At 41.1% G+C, this 19,497-nt stretch overlaps 1 protein-coding gene across 5 annotated transcripts in view; it reads right to left on the bottom strand.

Annotated features, from left to right (window-relative positions):
• The window catches only part of DCLK1 (doublecortin like kinase 1), a 382,755-nt gene that overhangs the window by 91,041 nt on the left and 272,217 nt on the right, over nucleotides 1-19,497 (bottom strand). The window contains exon 7 of one of the 5 annotated variants that reach the window (XM_066582790.1): nucleotides 11,976-12,057. The exons of 3 other annotated variants lie outside the window; for them this stretch is intronic. In XM_066582790.1, coding sequence (XP_066438887.1) covers nucleotides 12,001-12,057 — 57 coding nt within the window. In that variant the 3' untranslated portion in view covers nucleotides 11,976-12,000. Of the gene's footprint in view, nucleotides 1-9,165; nucleotides 12,058-19,497 lie in introns of those variants that run through there. One more of the 5 variants, XM_066582781.1, reaches the window with a different exon arrangement.

Below are 19,497 nucleotides of genomic sequence, written 5' to 3'. Positions count from 1 at the left end.
ACTCCATAGAGGAAGGGCAGTGTATGGCCTGGAATTTGTTAAGTCCTATAAACTACGATGAAGAGAGCTGTGTAGTGGCCCAGAGTTAATGCGGCCCCTCCATAATGTTCTATGTCTGTCTCATGTCTCATTGCCTTGTTTATGGAGTGCATTTGATTTATGTGGATTGGATGGCTGCAGGACTGAAAGGGTTAACATATGGTTTGTTCTGTCCTGTCTGGAAAATGTATCGTTGTCTGTGTATCGCTTGTGGTCACGTGATTGTAATCTGTGGTGATCGGTCTGTGTGGGGAGCATGGAGGAGGCCGAGGGACTTCCTTGTGCTCAGCCTGGGCCTGTTCAACCCAGGGATCCTCAGTACTTCTGTTGAATGCTGAGAGAAAGAGACCACTTTATAGCGAAGAAAAGAGAATGTGAGTGTATTGCTGATGGAGAGAGAAAGTGAGTACCGGGCGTAATGGAGCCTACAGATAACTTGGACTGTGGATGGTACAATTATGCTGTGAGCCCCACCGAGAGATTATAAGTGTGAACTGTGATTTCTACAACTGTTCAGCAATTGTTAGTGACTTTATGCAAATGTTTAAGTAAATGGACAAGATCGACTGTTCCAGGTTTTGTTCCAAAATATACTCCTCTGGTGTTAGACTACTTTAATCATTTGCAAGATCCAGCCCTGGAGAAGGAACGGTGGTGCCACAAGTGACAACTGGACTTAAGGTAACCCCCAATTACTACCCCTGTTATCTCCACCAGCAGTAACGTGGTCGGGCCCCAAGCTACCCTTAGAGGGAGGAGATAGTAGAGCTCCCTAACAAGGCCTTTCTCTACCCCGCTGTCTTCTCAGCTGTGGGCCTTCTCCTCGAACACTGCAGCTGCATGCATATACAATGCCTCTGACTCATATACTAATTTATGGAGAGCCAAACGGGTCAAGAAACTTTATATAGGGGGCCCATACATGGCTACAGAGTGCACCCATAGTACTTGTACTAATATGTAGGGGGCCCATACATGGCTACACAGTGCAACCTTACTATGTGTCCTAATATATAGGGGTACACAGTGCGTCCTTAGTACTTGTCCTAATATATAGGAGTTCTAGAGATGACTACAGAGTGCACCCATAGTACTTGTGCTAATATATAAGGGGCCCATACATGGTTAGACAGTGCAACCTTACTATGTGTCCTAATATATAGGGGTACACAATGCGTCCTTAGTACTTGTCCTAATACATAGAAGTTCTAGGGATGACTACACAGTGCACCCTTAGTACTTCTACTAATATATAGGAGTTCTAAGCATGACCTCACAGAGCACCCTTAGTACTTCTACTAATATATAGGAGTTCTAAGCATGACCTCACAGAGCACACTCAGAACTTGTGCTAATATATAGGGGGCCCATATATGTCTACACAGTGCACCCTTAATATAAGGGACCCAAACATGACTACACTGTGCACCATTAGTACTTATGGTACCATTACTGGCTATAGCCTACCTGAGCTCCCCTGATGAAGCCTGTGTGGCGAAATATGTTGGAAGGGCATGTGTTACATGTTTCTTTAGACTAGGTTTAAGGATGGCTCAACTATGCCAAAAATGATTATAGGTAGCTAGGCGTTGAGGCAATCTTTTTGTGGTGAGACCTTTCTGACATCTTCAGCCTCTGTCACAAATGTGGTTTATGTAAAATCAGCATAGCAGTTCACTGGAAGGTTATAATTCGGCTGCATATATAGCTCCTCTATTAACTGACACACCGTGCATCCCATTTTTGGCTGCCAATAGTTACGTCATTTCTGCAAACACTGCATGCTCTGTGACTATACTAGTGGCTAAAGACTATTTCTCTCACAGCCTACCTAGCAATATATATTTAGTTCTTTTAAGGACTCAGTAAGGATTTAGTTCAGAAACCTATTCCTTAATTTCAAAGTGTATTTGTCTGTTTTGAGCGCATATATATCAGTAAAGTATATAATTTTAGAATATTGTCTTTTGGGAGGGTATAACCATTAGGCTATCTTTTTGCCTTTGCCAATTTTTGGAAATTATCACCATTAGTACTTGTCCTAATATATAGGTGGCCCAGACATGGCTATACATGTACCTTTAGTACTTGTCCATTCCTGTTGCCCTGCTATATCCCACTCATCTACACCTTAACATGAAAACTACATGTAAGCAGCCATGCGTAGATATTTCTGTTCCCAGATGATTGGGGCCGCATAAAATGGCAGCATGTGTCCCCTGAGCTGCATGTTGCGCACTCCTGGATTAAGCCATACTATATTTTAGGAATGGCTATGGCTTCACTGACAGTAGTCAAGTTTATTAAGCTGATTTTGCAGAAACAATATACAGAAACTGGCTGATATACCTGGCTTCACCCGAGTTAAATTGGTACAGCTGTTTACCTGTTGTTTGCACAAAAAATGTTCATGAAGTCATGGTTACTTCAGAGGAACGAGGAATAAAATATGTATACACATAGAGCAGCATTAGATTCTCCTCAGTCTGCATGTACTGATGTCCCTCTGCAGAATGTGTCACCCCTCCACTTCTCACTTTTTACCCTTAAAGGTAACACCCCTTTTATTCAAATTTAACCCCCAAACTGGAGGTTGCAGCCCTTTCTTAGCCTTAAAGGCATGCTCCATCCCTGTAGTCCATGGCCACTTCCTTATGTACTTTACAGCACACAGAGGTCAGTTAGATTGTTGTGCCAAATTTCACTCTTGTACAACACCAGGAAGTTACATTACATAGGGATGCACTTACTTTAGCAATTAGCATTGAATAATCGAGTTGTGACCCCTTTACTTTTCCTATTTAGGACCTAAAGAATTCTCATGCCAAATTTAATGCTTGTACGACACCAGGAAGTTACATTACATAGGGGTGCAGTTACTTTTATAATTAGCATTGAAAAATCGAGTTGTGACTCCATTACTTTTGACCCTATTTCTAAAGAATGCTTGTGCAAATTTCACACGTCTACGACATCGGGAAGTTACATTACATAGGGGTGCACTTACTTTTGCGATTAACATTGAATAAACGAGTTGTGAGCCTATTACTTTTCCTATATAGGACTTAAGGAATTTTCATGCCAAATTTTATGTTGGTACGACACCGGGAAGTTAGAGAATTAGATTAGGTACATTACATAGGGGTGCCAATACTTTTGCGCTTATCATTAAATAATCAAATTGTGACCCCTTTACTTTTTCTATTTAGGACCTAAAGAATGGTCATGACAAATTTCATGTTTGTACGACACTGGGAAGTCAGAGAATTATATTAGGTACATTACACAGGGGTGCCAATACTTTTGCACTTAGCATTGAATAATCGAGTTGCAACCCCTTTACTTTTCCTATTTAGAACGTAAATAATGCTTGTGCCAAATTTCACGCTTGTACGACACTGAGAAGTTACATTACATAGGAGGACAATACTCTTGCAATTAGCATTGAATAATCGAGTTGTGACCTCCTTACTTTTCCTATCTAGGATGTAAAAAATGGTTTTGCCAAAATTTATGTTTGTACGACACCGGGAAGTTAGAGTATTAGCTTGGGTACATTACACAGGGGTGCCAATACTTTTACACTTAGCATGCAATAATCGAGTTGTGACCCTTTAACTTTTCCTATGTAGGACCTAAAGAATGCTCCTGCCAAATTTCATGCTTGTATGACACCGGGAAGTTAGAGAATTAGTGGTGAGTCAGTCAGTTACTCAGTCTTCATGGCCTTTGTAAACTTTGTCGTCTAACTTTATACCACCTGTTAGTTGGCTAAGTTTACACCAGCTTTTGCATCAAAATGATGGTGCATTTTTCGTTGCACAATGTCTTTCCTCCTTCCCACTTAGGCACACCCCTTTAGGGCATGTTCAGATGGGGCAGATTTGCTGCAGTATGTCTGCAGTAGACATTCTGCAGCAGCTGAAAGTTGCATCAAAACCTGCACCACTTGATGTGGAGTTTGCCGCATTTTTTAACATGGATGTTGGTGCTGAATTAATCTCCTTATTGAGACAAGGTGGAGTCCGCAGTGCTAACGGTGCTAAAATTAAAATACTGGAGATCTAATTTCCGCAGCACATGTCAATTTCTCCACGGGTTTTGTGTGGATCTTTTTCACAGCATGTGGACAAGATCTTGAAAATCTCATCCACTTTGCTGCTACTGTAAATGCTGTGGATTTCTCTGTGTGTAGGGTCTGCATGGAAAATCTGCGGCACATCCGCCCTTTGTGAACATAGCCTTTCACTGAAACCAAGTTTTCTTGTCCGGTAAGGCATAAAAAGTGTCTAAAATTGTTAAAAATATAATAAATGCAGTGCGAAGCATACAATACTGTTTTTGGCGCAATATGTGCCAGAAAAACGTCCCATTATTAATAATAAATCTGTCCCATTATTATAAATGCTGAAATTCTGTAATATTTGGGCTGTTCCTCTGAATTTGCTATGTAGGATCCCATTGAAATGTCTCTATTAGGGCCCATTCACACAGCTAAATATTTGGGCCATGTGCAGCCTTCTGAATACATGGACAGCATGTGGCTCAAATATACAACCATGTGAATGGGCCTTAATAGGTGACATTTTCATGGGATCCTAAATAGCAAATTTAAGGGACCAGCCAAAACAGCCAATGAGAATATTTGCATGGCTGATTTTTCACATGGACTATAAAAATCTCTGCATATTTGATTTTTATGTGTTTTCACAGATGAGAAAAGCACATGCAATATGCTGGGTACATAAATATCAGATGGATGGCTATCCATGTGCTATCTGATGTGAGTTCTGCCCATCTGAATATGGCCTTAGCTGTAGTCTATCCCACTGTGAAAATTTCTAGCAAATAGTTTCAGGTCAATTGCCAATAGGTTTCAAAACTGATTACCCCATATAGTCTTAAAATAACTGACTGGATATCATCGTGTATGTCATCACAAACGTACATGAGATCATATAATGTGCATGTTGACTTATTACATGTGTGAACATTATGCTATTGTTCAATACATCCTCAAGCAAAAAAGTGTTACAGCGTGCCGGCCACAATTAGGTAGTGGAACTGAAGTCATGTCATGCCGTCAGCCTCGGTCTACTTGGTCGCACCGTCAGCGCCTATAACCTTTTATTAGGTGCTGTGCAGTGCCTCTTTCTTGTTACTGTAGGAAGCCCTTAGGTGCCTTCTGTTGGAAATCCCTCAGTGTTTAATTTCCCTTTTTCTCTACCCTGTTTCACCATCTCCTATTGTGTACGGACTAATTGGCCGACATGGAGGGGTTTCGGCTAGCTGGCCAATCAGCCATTAGGGATGTATATTTGTTCTGGTCCTGCTCCTACGTGGAGGCTGATTATTCATTTGGCTTAATGCTGTTTGGATCTCTGGTCTGACTTGGTCTGCTGTCTGAATCCAGTTTTATGCATATTTCAGTCTTGTCTGCACCCCCTGTCCAATGAGTTGTGGGACATTGGAGTCCTGTCTTTTCTGTGCCATCCGTCTGTTGGATTGTCAGACGACTGATCCCTGTCCTGTCTGTTCCCTCTGTCCAAAGGGTTGCTAGATGCCGGAATCTTTACCCGTCTGAATTATATCCTGTCTATGGTGTCTGGTTGAACAGTGAACTCCTGCCAGCTAATTTCCTGTGGCTATTGATTTCGCGTGGAGCTCCTACCCTATCCTCCATCTAGGGACAGATTAAGGCTCCCTATGTTTCAGGTGTGCGCCCATCCCTATTGGGGTGATCTCCTGGCTTTTAGGCAGAGTCCGCAATGCCACTGTTGGTTAGGGATAGCATTCCTACTACTATATTTTTGTTATTGTCTTTCCCACGTTTTTGTGATATAATACATGAATATTTTGGACCATTTGGACCATAAATGATGTTTGACCTGACGTGTTGGGGATATCAGTGAGGGGCGCTGTACTTGTTCTGTGCACAAACGTATCAAAAAGGCTGAGTCCATTAATAATGTGTCCACACTTCATGCAAATACATCAGAACTACATAAGGAGGCCTCACTGTAGTTTGATAAGGATTCTAGCAAAAGAAGAGGTGACTAAAGACAAAGCCATGTGTTCATCTTAAGATTTTATTGTAGATAAGCTTTGTAGTTTAATGGAACGTTTGCAATAATAATTTAACATTGATATTTCGTCCAGTTTTTAAACAATCAGTATTACAACAGAAGAACCCATCAAGGTGCAATCAATACGAAAGTGCCAAATGGGCCTCATGTATGAAAACTGAGAAAAAGCCTCCTTGACGCTCATGGCTACCAATCCTCTGATTTTATCAGTGTAGTTTGGAAGCTAAAAACCCTGACTGGTTACTATGAACAAGAGGGGTGCCTTTTATCGTAGACATTTGATACGTAAGGCCCAGTGTTGCTAATATTTAAAAGGCATTGACACGTGAATATTAATTCTGCTTTCAAAATGGCTGCCTGTAGTATATGTGGGATCTTTGGACAAATACTTGGCACCTATCTAGAACTTCAAAGAATATGCATTCAGTGTTTGCTACTATACAGTATATTTCAATGGTGTAAGAATATCCCTAATCACGGACTAAACCATAAACGTCTTGGCTTTATTTAAAAACTATAGTAAGGGCAAAAACACATGGAAGTGTTTTTTCCCCCTTAAATGGCCGTGATAATCATGGCCGTATAACGGGACAAAACGAAACCACTGATTTCAATGGTTTCGTTTTCATTGCTGGGATTTCTCGGCCGTGAATACTACGGCCAAGAAAATATAGGACCTGCCCTGTCTTCCCCGTATGTAGTGAATGCATTGCGTTGGAAAGATCGGGCCGCACCTGTCTTCCGCTGTCCTTTTCAAACTCATGCGCTCTGGTGCGGAGTTTGAACAGCCGAAGAAGGCAAATCAATTTTCCTCGTTCAGGCACAACTAAGCTTCGTAGCTCCGCCTACTACAGTGTGTTTTTACCCTAAGACATAAGAACCCTATAGTAGAATTAATTTGAGGACTGGACGCAAAAGTTGTGCAATGCACAAACATTAGATCTGTGAGGCCTCATGTCCACGGGGAAAATCAGGCCCGCTACGGATTCTCCATGTAGAATCCGTAGTGGGTCCCTCCTGCCCCGCGGACATGAGGCATAAAAATAAGAATAAACTCACCTCTCGCCCGCTCCGGATCTTCCCTTCACCGCGGCTTCATCTTCTCTCCGTCGCAGCCGGATCTTCTTTCTTCGGCCTGGCGGATGCGCAGGGCACGTCGGTTGCGTGCCGCCCGCATGCGCCGGCCCGAAGAAAAAGGATCCGGCTGCAACGGAGAGAAGATGAAGCCGCGGTGAAGGGAAGATCCGGAGCAGGTGAGTAAATTCCGAGTTTGGTCTCCCGCAGATCCGGACGGCTTCCATAGGCTTCAATAGAAGCCTGCGGGAGCCGTCCCCGTGGGAGACCCACACGAAAATGGAGCATGGTCCAGATTTTTGCATGCTCCATTTTTTTTTAAATCACTTTTATTGACCATCCGCGGGTGGTCAATGCATCCCTATGGGATGCGGATCCGCGGGCAGGAGAAGAGTTAAAATCCGCTGCGGATTTTAATTCTTCTTTTGCCCGTGGACATGAGGCCTGAATCCAATGAAAGGACAGTCCTGGCTGCAACCAATCACAGTCCATGTTTCATTTCCAAAAGCAGCTTAGAAAATGAAAGCTGAACTCTGATTGGTCACAATGGGTAACAACGACACTGAAGCTCAGTGAGGCACAGACCAAAAACGTCCACGTTGCTAATGACAACCAAGCAGATTCTTGCCTTTATATTCCACCTCTGACATATCTGACTGATTGTTCAGGGCGGATGATTTATCTACATATTATTTTTGTATGTGTTCCCCACTTTTCATTTCATATTTATAACGAATCTTGTTATTTGTATAGCGACAACTTATTCCGCAGTGCTTTCAGGTAATTTATTTATTACCCCCCACCAAGCTGGGTACTCATTTTACCGACCTCGGAAGGATGGAAGGTAAAATGAGTCATGAACCAAGTGGGGATTGAACTCGCAACCTTCAGGTTGTGAGTGAGAGCTTAAGACTGCATTTCTGCTGCCTTAACACTACTGAAGCTGATCCAAATGTGCCAATCCCAAATGTTACTTGTCAGCCATTTTGGTAACAGAACTAATGATCATGAGGGTTCACCTTAAAATCTCAATAAATTTGATTCTGTCTCACAGATATTAGCTGTTGTGACCATCAATGTCATACAAACATAGAAAATACTGAAAAATCCTGGGCCTCATGTATGAAAACTATGCGATTGGAGAAAAAGAGCCAATAAAGTTTCCTTGTTCCCCATAGCAACCAGTCCATATGGAACTTTGGTTGCTATGGTCAACAAACCCCCTTTTTCTTTTTTTTACTATGACATAGTTTTTATATAGGAGATCTTTTAAAAGAGTTTTCCCACCAAAAACATGAATCATCTATTCACAGCATGGATGACGAATGTATGATCATCATGTCATCCAAACACTGGGATCCCCGGGGATCATGACCGCATTGTACCTTGAACTCCCATAGTAAATGGAGCAGCGGTGAACATGTGTGACCACCACTCATTCACTATTAATGGAGATAATCAAAAGCAGCACTTAACCATTTCCTTTGGTCCTATGGAAATGGATGGAGTTGTGGACATGCATGTGCACCATTCACTAGGGGGATTCAGGGCGCGTCGTTCTTGTGATCTCTGGGGGTCTCAGCAGTTGGACCCAGTGATCATACGTTTATCAGTATCACCTATCCTGTGATAGATGATAAATGATTTTGGTAGGATGATCCCTTTAAAGGGAACCTATCACCTGCCTAAAGCATCATAAACTAACTCATGGCGCTGTTAGGGGAGGTGACGGGGAGTCAGATGATGTATTTTCTCTACTCACCCGCTCCCTGAAGTCCGAGTCCGAGTGCACACATGGGACTCCAAAGATTAGAGTCCGATTTACATGCACCACGTGGACTTTAGCAGCAGGCAGTACAGAAGCCAAGGCGTGGGTGAGTATAAAAAATCCATCCTCCGACTCCCCATCACCTCCCCTAACAGCACCATGAGTTAGTTATTGATGCTTTAGGCAGGTGACGGGGTCCCTTTACGTATATTTCATTAATAGAAAATGTCTTAACTATGTAATAACCAAATAACAGCGCTCTCCTCAGACACACTTAATATTCAGTTCCTATAAAACATGAATTAATAAGGAATTAAAAAATTGCTAACATGAAAAGATCAATAAGCGTTTCAATGGATACAATTGGAATATTAAGTGGTTGTGCATTAATAAATTAGGCGATATCACAGAGCTCTGTTAACATTCATCAATCAAGAGAAGCAGTTAAAAGTAAAGCACAAAATGATGATTAGTTGACAATTTCCTGGCAATTCAGACGTGATAGCATAGACGTTAGCAAAATACAACGAGACAAAAGCTGCCCATCTGATTCATAAAATACACACTGGGGAGCGAATGGGGGCGGAGAGAGAATAGGAATAAACAGCACATTGGGAATTTAATGGTCTATCTGCTAGATTTATATTCTATATGGGAAAATTTACGGTCAACCTTAATAGGAAGCAACCTGCTGCAGCTCAGTTTAGGTGGGTGAAAATTAAAGGGGCGGTCCAGGATTAGAAAGTGTGGGGAAGGGAGGGTTGATTTGCCTTTTTAAGTCAGTTTTTCTGGAGGCCGTATTCCGCATATTTGTGATGAATTTATCAAATGTTGCATGCTAATGGTAAATTGGATGGTAAACTCTTTAAATAGGTCTAAAGAGTTACTTTTTACGCCACCCAGCTACTGGAGAGCTATTGCCCCACATTTCTTAAATCTAACTAAAAAACTCCCTCCACTCAAGCCATGCCCCCTTTTCTAGGCACTTTGGAAAAGTGAAGTGAGAGGTGTACAACTGCAAAAAGTTACAAAAGTTTTTGAGCATTCGTTGAGCATAAATTTGCAACTTTTTGATTATAGAAAACTACTTCATAGCCTTGATACATTCTCCCCAGGGCCTGTGTTTTTTCAGAAACAATGCCGCTCCACAGGATGTGCCTGGCATTGCATCTCCATTCACTTGAATAATGCCTTATTCACACGAGTATTTTTACGCGGCTATTTCAGCCGCAATAAAAAAATCGCGACCATCTTAAGTATTGTATTTCAATGCATTGATTCAGATGCGTAAAAATGCCAGGAATTATAAGACATCAGTGACCGATTAAGGTGGCTGATTTTATACGCGGACGGAAAAGATTGGTCTTGGGATAGTCTATGGGAGCCGCCAATGGCCAATAATGGTTGGCGGCTCCCATAGACGTCTATGGAAGCTGCAAAAAAAAAAAAAAAGGAGGTGGAGGAAGTTTAGCCGCGTCCAGTGCTGTGAAAACATTACAGCTGGCTCTAGTCAACCCTTAGAAGCCATGCCAAGGATTTATGCGGATCGAGGGTATTCTGTGCTGTGACATATATACGTTGCAGCTGCTCATGTGAATGGACGAGAGAATGCCAAATTTGGCCGCAACTTGATCGTGCCTTTTCCCCATGCACATGTTTTTTGCCAGTGATTAAACTAGCGCAAAAACGCAACGCTCGTGTGAAAGAGGCCTTAGGGTGAGCTGCAATGCAAGGTGGTGCTGTTTCTGAAAAAAAAAATTCTAGAATCCTGTAAACTCCGTTAATGTTACTTTGTTTCTCTATTGGAATCATAAATCACATTATTTTTTTAACTAGTTTAATTCATATGAATTACAATATGAAGGTGTATAATCCGAAAGAAAGAGCACTGTTGAGGTATGTAATTTACGAATTACTCTGCAGTTCAGAGCTACATTCCAAAAACATATTAGGGACCTAAATAAATAGCACTGGTAGATTAGAGAGAAATTCTCCTAATCCAGCATGAAAAACAGTAAATTACCAAATGTTCCGGATTATCAAATGATCATGTAAAAGTATATTAAATTTGGGCAGAACCTGCATTAAGACCCAAACATAAAATCCGCTACTATTACTTTTCATTGAAGGGGGATTTATAATTGGCTTCTCCTGGTTAGTCTACTCTTTCTTGTCTTCTAAAGTTCTAACCTAGAAACACTTGCAGGATTACTAGAATTTCTGTACTATTGGATGCTGGATTAAAGACATTTTACTTATATTGTTATTAACAGAATCCCTCCCTTTACCAAAGGAAGCGATCCAAAAATGAAGCAGGGAAGGTGGTTGCCCTGAGAGCATGCCAGTCATTTATGGCAATCTGCTTCGAGGCTGGCAGGGAAGCCAATGTGAATATTACAGACTTACAACTATCATGTTCTAACTATACCCATTAATAACAATACCTACAAAAATAGCTGTTCATACAATCCCCTAATATTTCCAGAGCTCGTGCCTGTGAACCAAAGCACTTTTTAATATTTGACATGGTGTTGGATAGTCAGGATTACTGTATATTGCATAGATAAAATCGAATGGTTTGGCGTATGCGGAAAAAAACAGATTATAATATAAGGAGAAAGTTGCTTTTAACATTTGGGTGATAGAAATGACCTCTGCCGAGTCTTATGTGGTAGCGCACTGTGTAATATTTAATGACCAGAAACCACAACTGCTGCAGAAGGCTGCATATATTAAAAATGTCAAACCCCTGAATCTCAGCATACTGGAATAATGCCTAAGCATTACCGAGTACAACGGCAGACTTGGATGTAGTCATGATGAGATCATTTTTTGGAAGGCACATTCAGAATGTTGACTTTGAGATGCTTCTCGAAATGTACCAAATATGCTTGAATAAAAGAAATGGAACATACCTAGTGCCCCAAGAATACTTTATGAACCAGAGTCAGCCTTTTGTTTCACGTCAAGTTACGTTAATTAGCTTAAACTATCACCGAGTCACAAACCAGAAACACTGCTCCATTTTCTCTTTTAAACTGAGTCTCCTACTGAATCCAAATCATCCGACGACAGGTGACGATACAGGTCCTGTAAGATGAAGTGGATTATAGATTTGTTCACCTGTTATTCCTCGTAATCATTTTCATATTCATTCTCTCACAAGCAAATATCGTGCTGACAATTGACAAAGCATAACGTAACAAACATCCAAAATACAATTGAAATAGTGTAGAAAATTCATACATTAATACTATACAAAAAGTACAAAGATCAATGATAACATAATACAGAAGACATTGTAACAGTTCAAAAACACCGCAACTAAGTGACAGAAGAAAGTAAATGCATTTCATAGCAGAAGACAATTTTATTGTTCCTTTTCCTTTCTTGACAGAACAGTTTACAGGTTAGAACAAATTGCCTGCTAACGGCGGAAATATTTTCTGAGAAAATGTCTACTCAAGTCAAAGTTAATAATCTTGAAGGAGCAAAAGAAAGTAGAGAAAAAAAAATGCATATAAAAAAATAAGTAACTAGAAAAGAGATGCAATTACTATGTTGGCATAAGGCACCCACTATAGTTCTGCCTGATTGTTGTGAGACTGTAGTTTACAGAGAAGGAGGTATATTGGTCAATTCAACAAATGTTAGTAAGGCTGTCATGCCTTGGCTATAACAGGTATGTCACTGCATGAAGGTAGTGAGCGGCATTGTACAAGGGTAGTAGTAGCAACTGGTCACAGGAAAAGCAGGACTTCCAGCACTCTTATAAATAGCTTTTATTATATCTTCGAAAAGGCAATGGAGTGGGAAGCAGAGGATATAAACAGGAACGGTTACACGTTTCGAGCCATGTAATCCTGGATGTGAGAGCTGCAAAAAGATGGTGACAGATTCCTTTTAAGAGTGCCACCTGGATACTTACTAGAGATGAGCGAGTATACTCGCTAAGGCACTACTCGCTCGAGTAATGTGCCTTAGCCGAGTATCTCCCCGCTCGTCCCGAAAGATTCGGGTGCCGCCGCGGGGCGGGGAGCTGCGGGGGAGAGCAGGGAGGAACGGAGGGGAGATCTTTCTCTCCCTCTCTCCCGCCCGCTCTGCCCCGCTCCCCGCCACAACTCACCTGTCAGCTGCGGCGGCCCCCGAATCTTTCGGGACGAGCAGGGAGATACTCGGCTAAGGCACATTACTTGAGCGAGTAGTGCCTTAGCGAGTATACTCGCTCATCTCTAATACTTACCCTTTTTCCATTTGGTTCATCCACTTGCTGCAATTTATATGATCTCACTGAGCCCCCTCTATCAAAACTATCTAACAGAAAACATGGCCAATAGCATTTTACTGCAGCAGTTAAAGATATGAAAGCTGAGTTCTGATTGCTTTGCAGAGGGAAAGACCAGGATGCACGCCAAAGCTGCATTTACAACAAGTTTAATTTGCATGAAACCTCAATGACATTATCATATATAGTAAAAACAAATAAACTGCATATACATTAGGTCAGATTGTCAGACAATTATTATTAAAGCTGTTACACATTTAAAAAAATATACAGTATCCTTATTTAGCCTCCGATTTTAGGCTGTAAATCAGGTCTATAAATTATTTTGTAGTCTTGCAGACTATGTGCCTCAGTGCACCTCTATTGTAATATGGTGAAGGTAGCAACATGCTACTATTTTAGTTTTTTTTACAATGCATGAGAAAAAAAACAACAATGTGTGTCACATGGAAGTTGAGCAGGTGCCCATAGAATACTATGGGCAGCATAAAAGGGGTTGTCCCAAAAAAAAATACACTTAGTTATCTTGAACAGCTCTATTAAAATGAATATAGCAGTAGTATTCACATGTGACAACTGCTCCACTCATTTGGGCCTTCTTGCGACCTCCATTTTCATGATTGTGGGGAGGTTCAGGAAGACTGGCTGTTTTGCTCGTTTTAATAACTACGCCAGCCCCCTACTCTATGACATTGGTCATGACAGAGAAGGGAGCTGGCTTAGTCATTAAGATGAGTGGAAGAACCAGCCCTCCTGCGATGATGTGACAGGCACAGAGAGAGATCATGCAGGTGACAGTTTCGGAACTGGACTGGAAGTGAAGGTTCCGACACTGCAGGTTGTAACTCCGAATTTACATGGGCGCTTTTGCGCATGTATTTTTGCATGCAAAATCTTTCTGCACAATACACAGAGAATAGAACCCATTGATTTCAATGAGTTTGTACACACGTGTGTATTTTTAGGCACATTTCGGTCATGCAAAAAAAAAAAAATCCAAAAAAACCCCAGCATGCTCTGTTTTCATGTGCATCTGTGCACCAAAAGTCCCCATAGAAGTCAATTGGAATACGCAAATGCACACATAATACGCTAGGAGAGGTGCATTAAACAGGGTGTAATTGCATAGTAAGTGGAGCACATTTAGCTGGAAGCATCGGTGCCTATTTTTTTGCACGCTCAATTGTGCACGACTTGGACGTGTAAAACATGTTAATGCATGCGCAAAAAAGCAATGTTCATTCTGCAAAAATGCTGTATCTAAGCATGCACACTTATGCATATTCCCCTGTGAATCTGGGCTAAGAATTTGACCTCCCTGGACAACCCCTTTAACATACATGTCATAGGTTAGCATAAAGTATGGAACATTTGGAAGAAAGAATGACTGCAGAATCAGACTGCACAAAGTTTCCCAAATTAAGCCCTGCCCAGTTTTACCCAGGAATGTCCTCAAAAATCTCACAGAAATGCCTTTTTATGTATATTTGAACACGTCCTGCCTCTTTTACACAGGGTTCATGGGACTGTAGGTCAGTATAAACAGTAAATAGGTAATACTGTCATTGGTTGCTACTGGCAACATCACATTCAAATGTACTACTTTTTTCCACCAATGTAGTTTCAAAAAAAAAAAATATGTATTTTTTGAGAAATCCTACAATTAACATTCTACAAGCTGAAAATGTTTAGCATTAATTAATATGCAGATGCCAAGAGAACTGGGTATGTAAAGGTCGGCTACAGAAAAACGCATAATCACAGGAGCAATTAATTCATCTTAAAACTTTTCAAGTGTGTTTGTGTATAATTGCTGCACTTCATTAATGAAAGCACGTTTATGCTAGAGGGCAAAATAAGTGCCGAATATTCCCATCTGGATAACCAGCGCCGACATAAACATCTGTCATTACAACAGCCCTAACATCAAAGTCTGGCACCAGTAGTTTCGTCAAATCTGTATTTCAACATGTATGTCAAAACAAATGGACTGGCAAAGCCGACCTTCCATCTAGAAGAAGAAAAATAAACCTTACATCGGAGAGAAAAAAAATCCTCAAAATTGGGGCATGCATTCCTTAAAGAAGGAACAGATTTTCCGTAACAGCTCCCGTTGCCAGGCAACGGCGCAAAAGCATAAGATCAGATACAAATACTTTTCAGTACATTTATTTTTAAAGACTAGGCAGCTAATGATGGAAAAGGCTGCAGCAGACTCAGACTCCATGTTAAATGAATGATTAACATTGAACCCATTCATACTAATATCCTAATGGTAATTGCGCGGAAGATAATACATTCGCTACATTGTATATTATAAATTATACCTAGAAGACCAATAGCTTTGTCCATCACCATGCATGCTATTAAATGTCATTAAGGTACGCTATAATTCAATGCTCTGATAGTTAATGAGGCACTTACAACAGAAGGACAATAACCTCGGGGAAAGTTTACGTAGTTTTAGCTGTCTTCATTAGTAGGGGCGAGGCTTAAAGGGGTATACAGGATATTTTTCAAAGTGTTCAGCCATGCAATGGATGGGTAAAAACTTATAGATCGATGGGGAGCCAACTACTGGGACCCCCAATGATCCTGAGAACAGTGGTCTGTCTACCCCATCCTCCTTGCAGCAGCCCCTGCAGTGAAGAGGAGATTGAATAGAGCACATGTTGCATTTGAGCAGTGCCGCTACATTCATTTTTAACTGCTACAAAGTGCTTGGCTATTTCCATCAGCCTCATTGTAATAAATGGATTGGCAGCTGCACAAGCCGATCTGTGCTACATTCATTTATATCATTGCGGGTGAGAGAGGCCACCCAGAAGTGAGGAGGACAGGGAAATAAGACTTTCTTAGGAACAGTGGGGATCCTATCAATCAGACCCCCTCCAATTTACACTTTTCACACATTGGAATACCCCTTTAGCCCTTTCCAATCCAATTTTGGATTCAGGGTTTCCTAAAAGGCTTTTTCTTTTCGCTGTTATACAATGGTGCTATTTGCTGGCTAAAGCCAGTGTGTGTGCTCCAGAGAGGCTCTGACAGCGGAGTGGCTGGCAATAGACAGTAAGAATACCCTGTCGGATATATCTTCTGACATTGGAGCTTCAATCAGAATGTAGGAAGATGTCAAATAGTGGATTGGAAATGGTTAATGCATTTCTTGTCAAATATCAACTCACAAGAAGGGCATACATACCATAAAGGCAGTCTATGTGAGTGTTATGCGGCCCTTTTGTTACCCTATGTGAGTGTTATGTGGTCTCATTTTCTTACCTACTGAGTAATGAGTACCTGTGCAGGACTACCCTTTCCAGAGAAACTGGGCTGTAAAACTATACCAAAAGGTAATGAAAAGAGGGTGGAGGGGTAAAACAAACACTAAACTCTTCTGTCTTACATGGCAAAACCCAGCATCACATTGGGGCCATTTTGGTCTTTGCAGTGAGAACCTTTTTCTTCTTTGTACATCACTTCCCATGCATGTACAGAATTAGGAAAAGTTTAAATTGACCCTCCTGTTTTGGGAGAAAATGCTGTCCTTGGAATGAAGAAGGAAGGGAGTTTATAAACTGTAGTTGCCCTTTCATAGAATGGTAGAGTTGGAAGGGACCTCCAGGGTCATCTGGTCCAACCCCCTGCTCAGTGCAGAATTCACTAAATCATCCCAAGTGAACCATCCCAAGTTCTTCTCTGCCACCCCTCCAATCCACTGGTTCCAGGTCCCATTTTCAGTTGTTCAAGATGGCTGCCACAAACCTCAAGACAACATAATCTGCATAGTTCATTGGTAGTGTTAGACTACCAGTATTCTAAAACTCCACTGGCCAATCAGAGAGCAGTGCACAGTGTGGATTAAGTAGTTAGAAAATTGCTGCGGCCAACTTGAATGGTCAAAATAGGGCCTAAAACGATGAGATCAGAGTGGCAGCAGAAAAGAATAACTGTCTGCATGGAATACACCCCCTCTTGTCTAGGGAGAGAATCTTGTCTATAAACTGCAGGGTCGCTTTACCATGATAATGCGTTAAATAAACTAGGGTATAGAACGGTTTCTTGCCTTTTCAGGAGTTTTCAGTGGCTTTTGTTGGGTTAAGATAACTACTTGCAGCATTTTATCAGCATTGGGGTTAATTTTTGCTATATCTGTGCTAATTAACATAACATCAAATATATGAAATGCAAACTACTTGACAGAACTCATTATACAAGGAGAGTTCACTACACCATGAATTCAGCAGTAGCTTAATATTTTACCTAGTTATATTAACTAAATGAGGACATGTTGGACATGTTCAGCCGCGGTTGAGTAGGTTTAGATTTGGCCCCTATGGAATGGTACTTGGCTACCTTCCATATGTATGTCCATTGTTGCCATCTGTTTTATGTTTCATGTGTGCTGTTTATTACTCATACAGTGCACTCATTTTAACTGGAAGATCATGCGCTCCTATAACATGTGGATACAGGGCTACGTATCTGTGAAATCTTTCATTGTTGATTAGTCTAGAATATGGCTAACATGTTTTTGGACTTTACTTGGAAATATAAAGTGGGTTAATAATAATACTCCCGGTGGATCAGTGATAACTTGCTTGAGACCTCAGCTATACCACCCTTTCTTCTGGCATCAGCATGGATTTCCTGGGTGCCATGATGCCAGGAGTTTGGAATGGCGACACTCCGATTGGCGCAGGTGATATTCCGTGACATCATCTTCCACAACAAGGATCGGGAGGACGGCGGAGCTACACGCTAGATCCCTGCAGCAGAGGAGGGGTAAATACAGCTCCTTTTCTTATTTTTGCACAGTTGGAGCTATGGGGGAATGTTGTCCGGTAGCAGGACAACCCCTTTAATCCAAACTATTATTTTTTTAGTATATAACATCACATAATCGGCCAGGTTCCCCTCAACTGTTTGATGACATTGCTACAGAACCCTTAGGCCCCTATTCAGAAGGCAGTATTTGGTCAGTATATTGCATCAGGATTTGGAATCCAAAACCAGAACTAGGTCCTAAATATGGAAGACATGCAAATGTTTCCATTATAGTTTTCTCTGTAGGTTCCACTCAGTTTTGGCTTCCAAATACTGATGCAAAATACTGACCAAATACCGCCATCTGAATAGGACCTTATCCCATATATCAAATGTTGACACGCATCCAGTTACAGAATATAGTGCATCGCAGCCTTAAAGTATAGATTTTCTTGATATATTGTATAATTTGAATTAGACCAGACTTTCCATATTTCCTCTCTTCTTTGCCAGCTAACCTATTCCCAATGATCATTAGTATCTATTCATTGTACCAAGCTGTGTAATTAGAAAACAACAATAGGCAATGTGGCCACAGTATGATAACCAATGAATAACAGATTTCAAGCAATAACTATGAAAGATATAATGGTTTGTGGGAAATTCATCAACCAGACGCTTCTTTACATGCCGTCTAGTGTCCGCGCAAAGCCACATTAGATGAACCAGTGAAAAAAAAAAATTACCTCGGGTGACCATACTGTAGATTTAAAGGCCCTTCTACACGGACCGATGATCAGGTATGAACATTTGCCCAAATTTTCGCTTCCCCAATCATTGGCCAATATAAAAAGGGCCAACAATTAGCTGCTATGAAAGATGTAATGGTTTGTGGGAAAGTCATCAACCAGATGCTTCTTTACATGCCGTCTAGTGTCTGCTCAAAGCCCCATTAGATAAAGTGGTGAAAAAAACATCACTTTGAATGACCATACTGTAGATTTCAAGGCCCTTCTACACAAACCGATGATAAAGAATGAATATTTGCCCAAATTTTCGCTTCCCCAATCATCGGCCAATATAATAAGGGCCAACAATAAGCTGACAAATGAGCAAACACTCATTTGTTGGCAGACCGTATCTTTCTGTGCAGACATAAAAATGCTCACTAGTCATCGGCACATCTCCCTATGTAAAAGGGGAAGATGTGCTGCTGACCAATGCATTCTGTATGGGAAAAACCATTTCATTACCAATCATTCATCCCTAGGCTACATACAATCTGCTCATCTGCTGAAAGTATCCTCAAGGCCATCATCATACTCGTGAGAAGCACAGCATGGGAAGAGGACGAATACCTGCTAGGAGCAAGGTGTCTACCCCCTGGAGTACACAAACCAGAGGTTGTGAATCTTTATCATATCTCAACAATCCAAAAAGGTTTGTATTAAGATTTTTACATAGATGATGATATACAATGT

This window comes from Eleutherodactylus coqui, chromosome 1 (genome assembly GCF_035609145.1).
Source record: "Eleutherodactylus coqui strain aEleCoq1 chromosome 1, aEleCoq1.hap1, whole genome shotgun sequence".
In the NCBI taxonomy this organism is placed as follows: Eukaryota; Metazoa; Chordata; class Amphibia; order Anura; family Eleutherodactylidae; genus Eleutherodactylus; species Eleutherodactylus coqui.
This window is presented reverse-complemented; position numbering and strand designations above follow the sequence as displayed.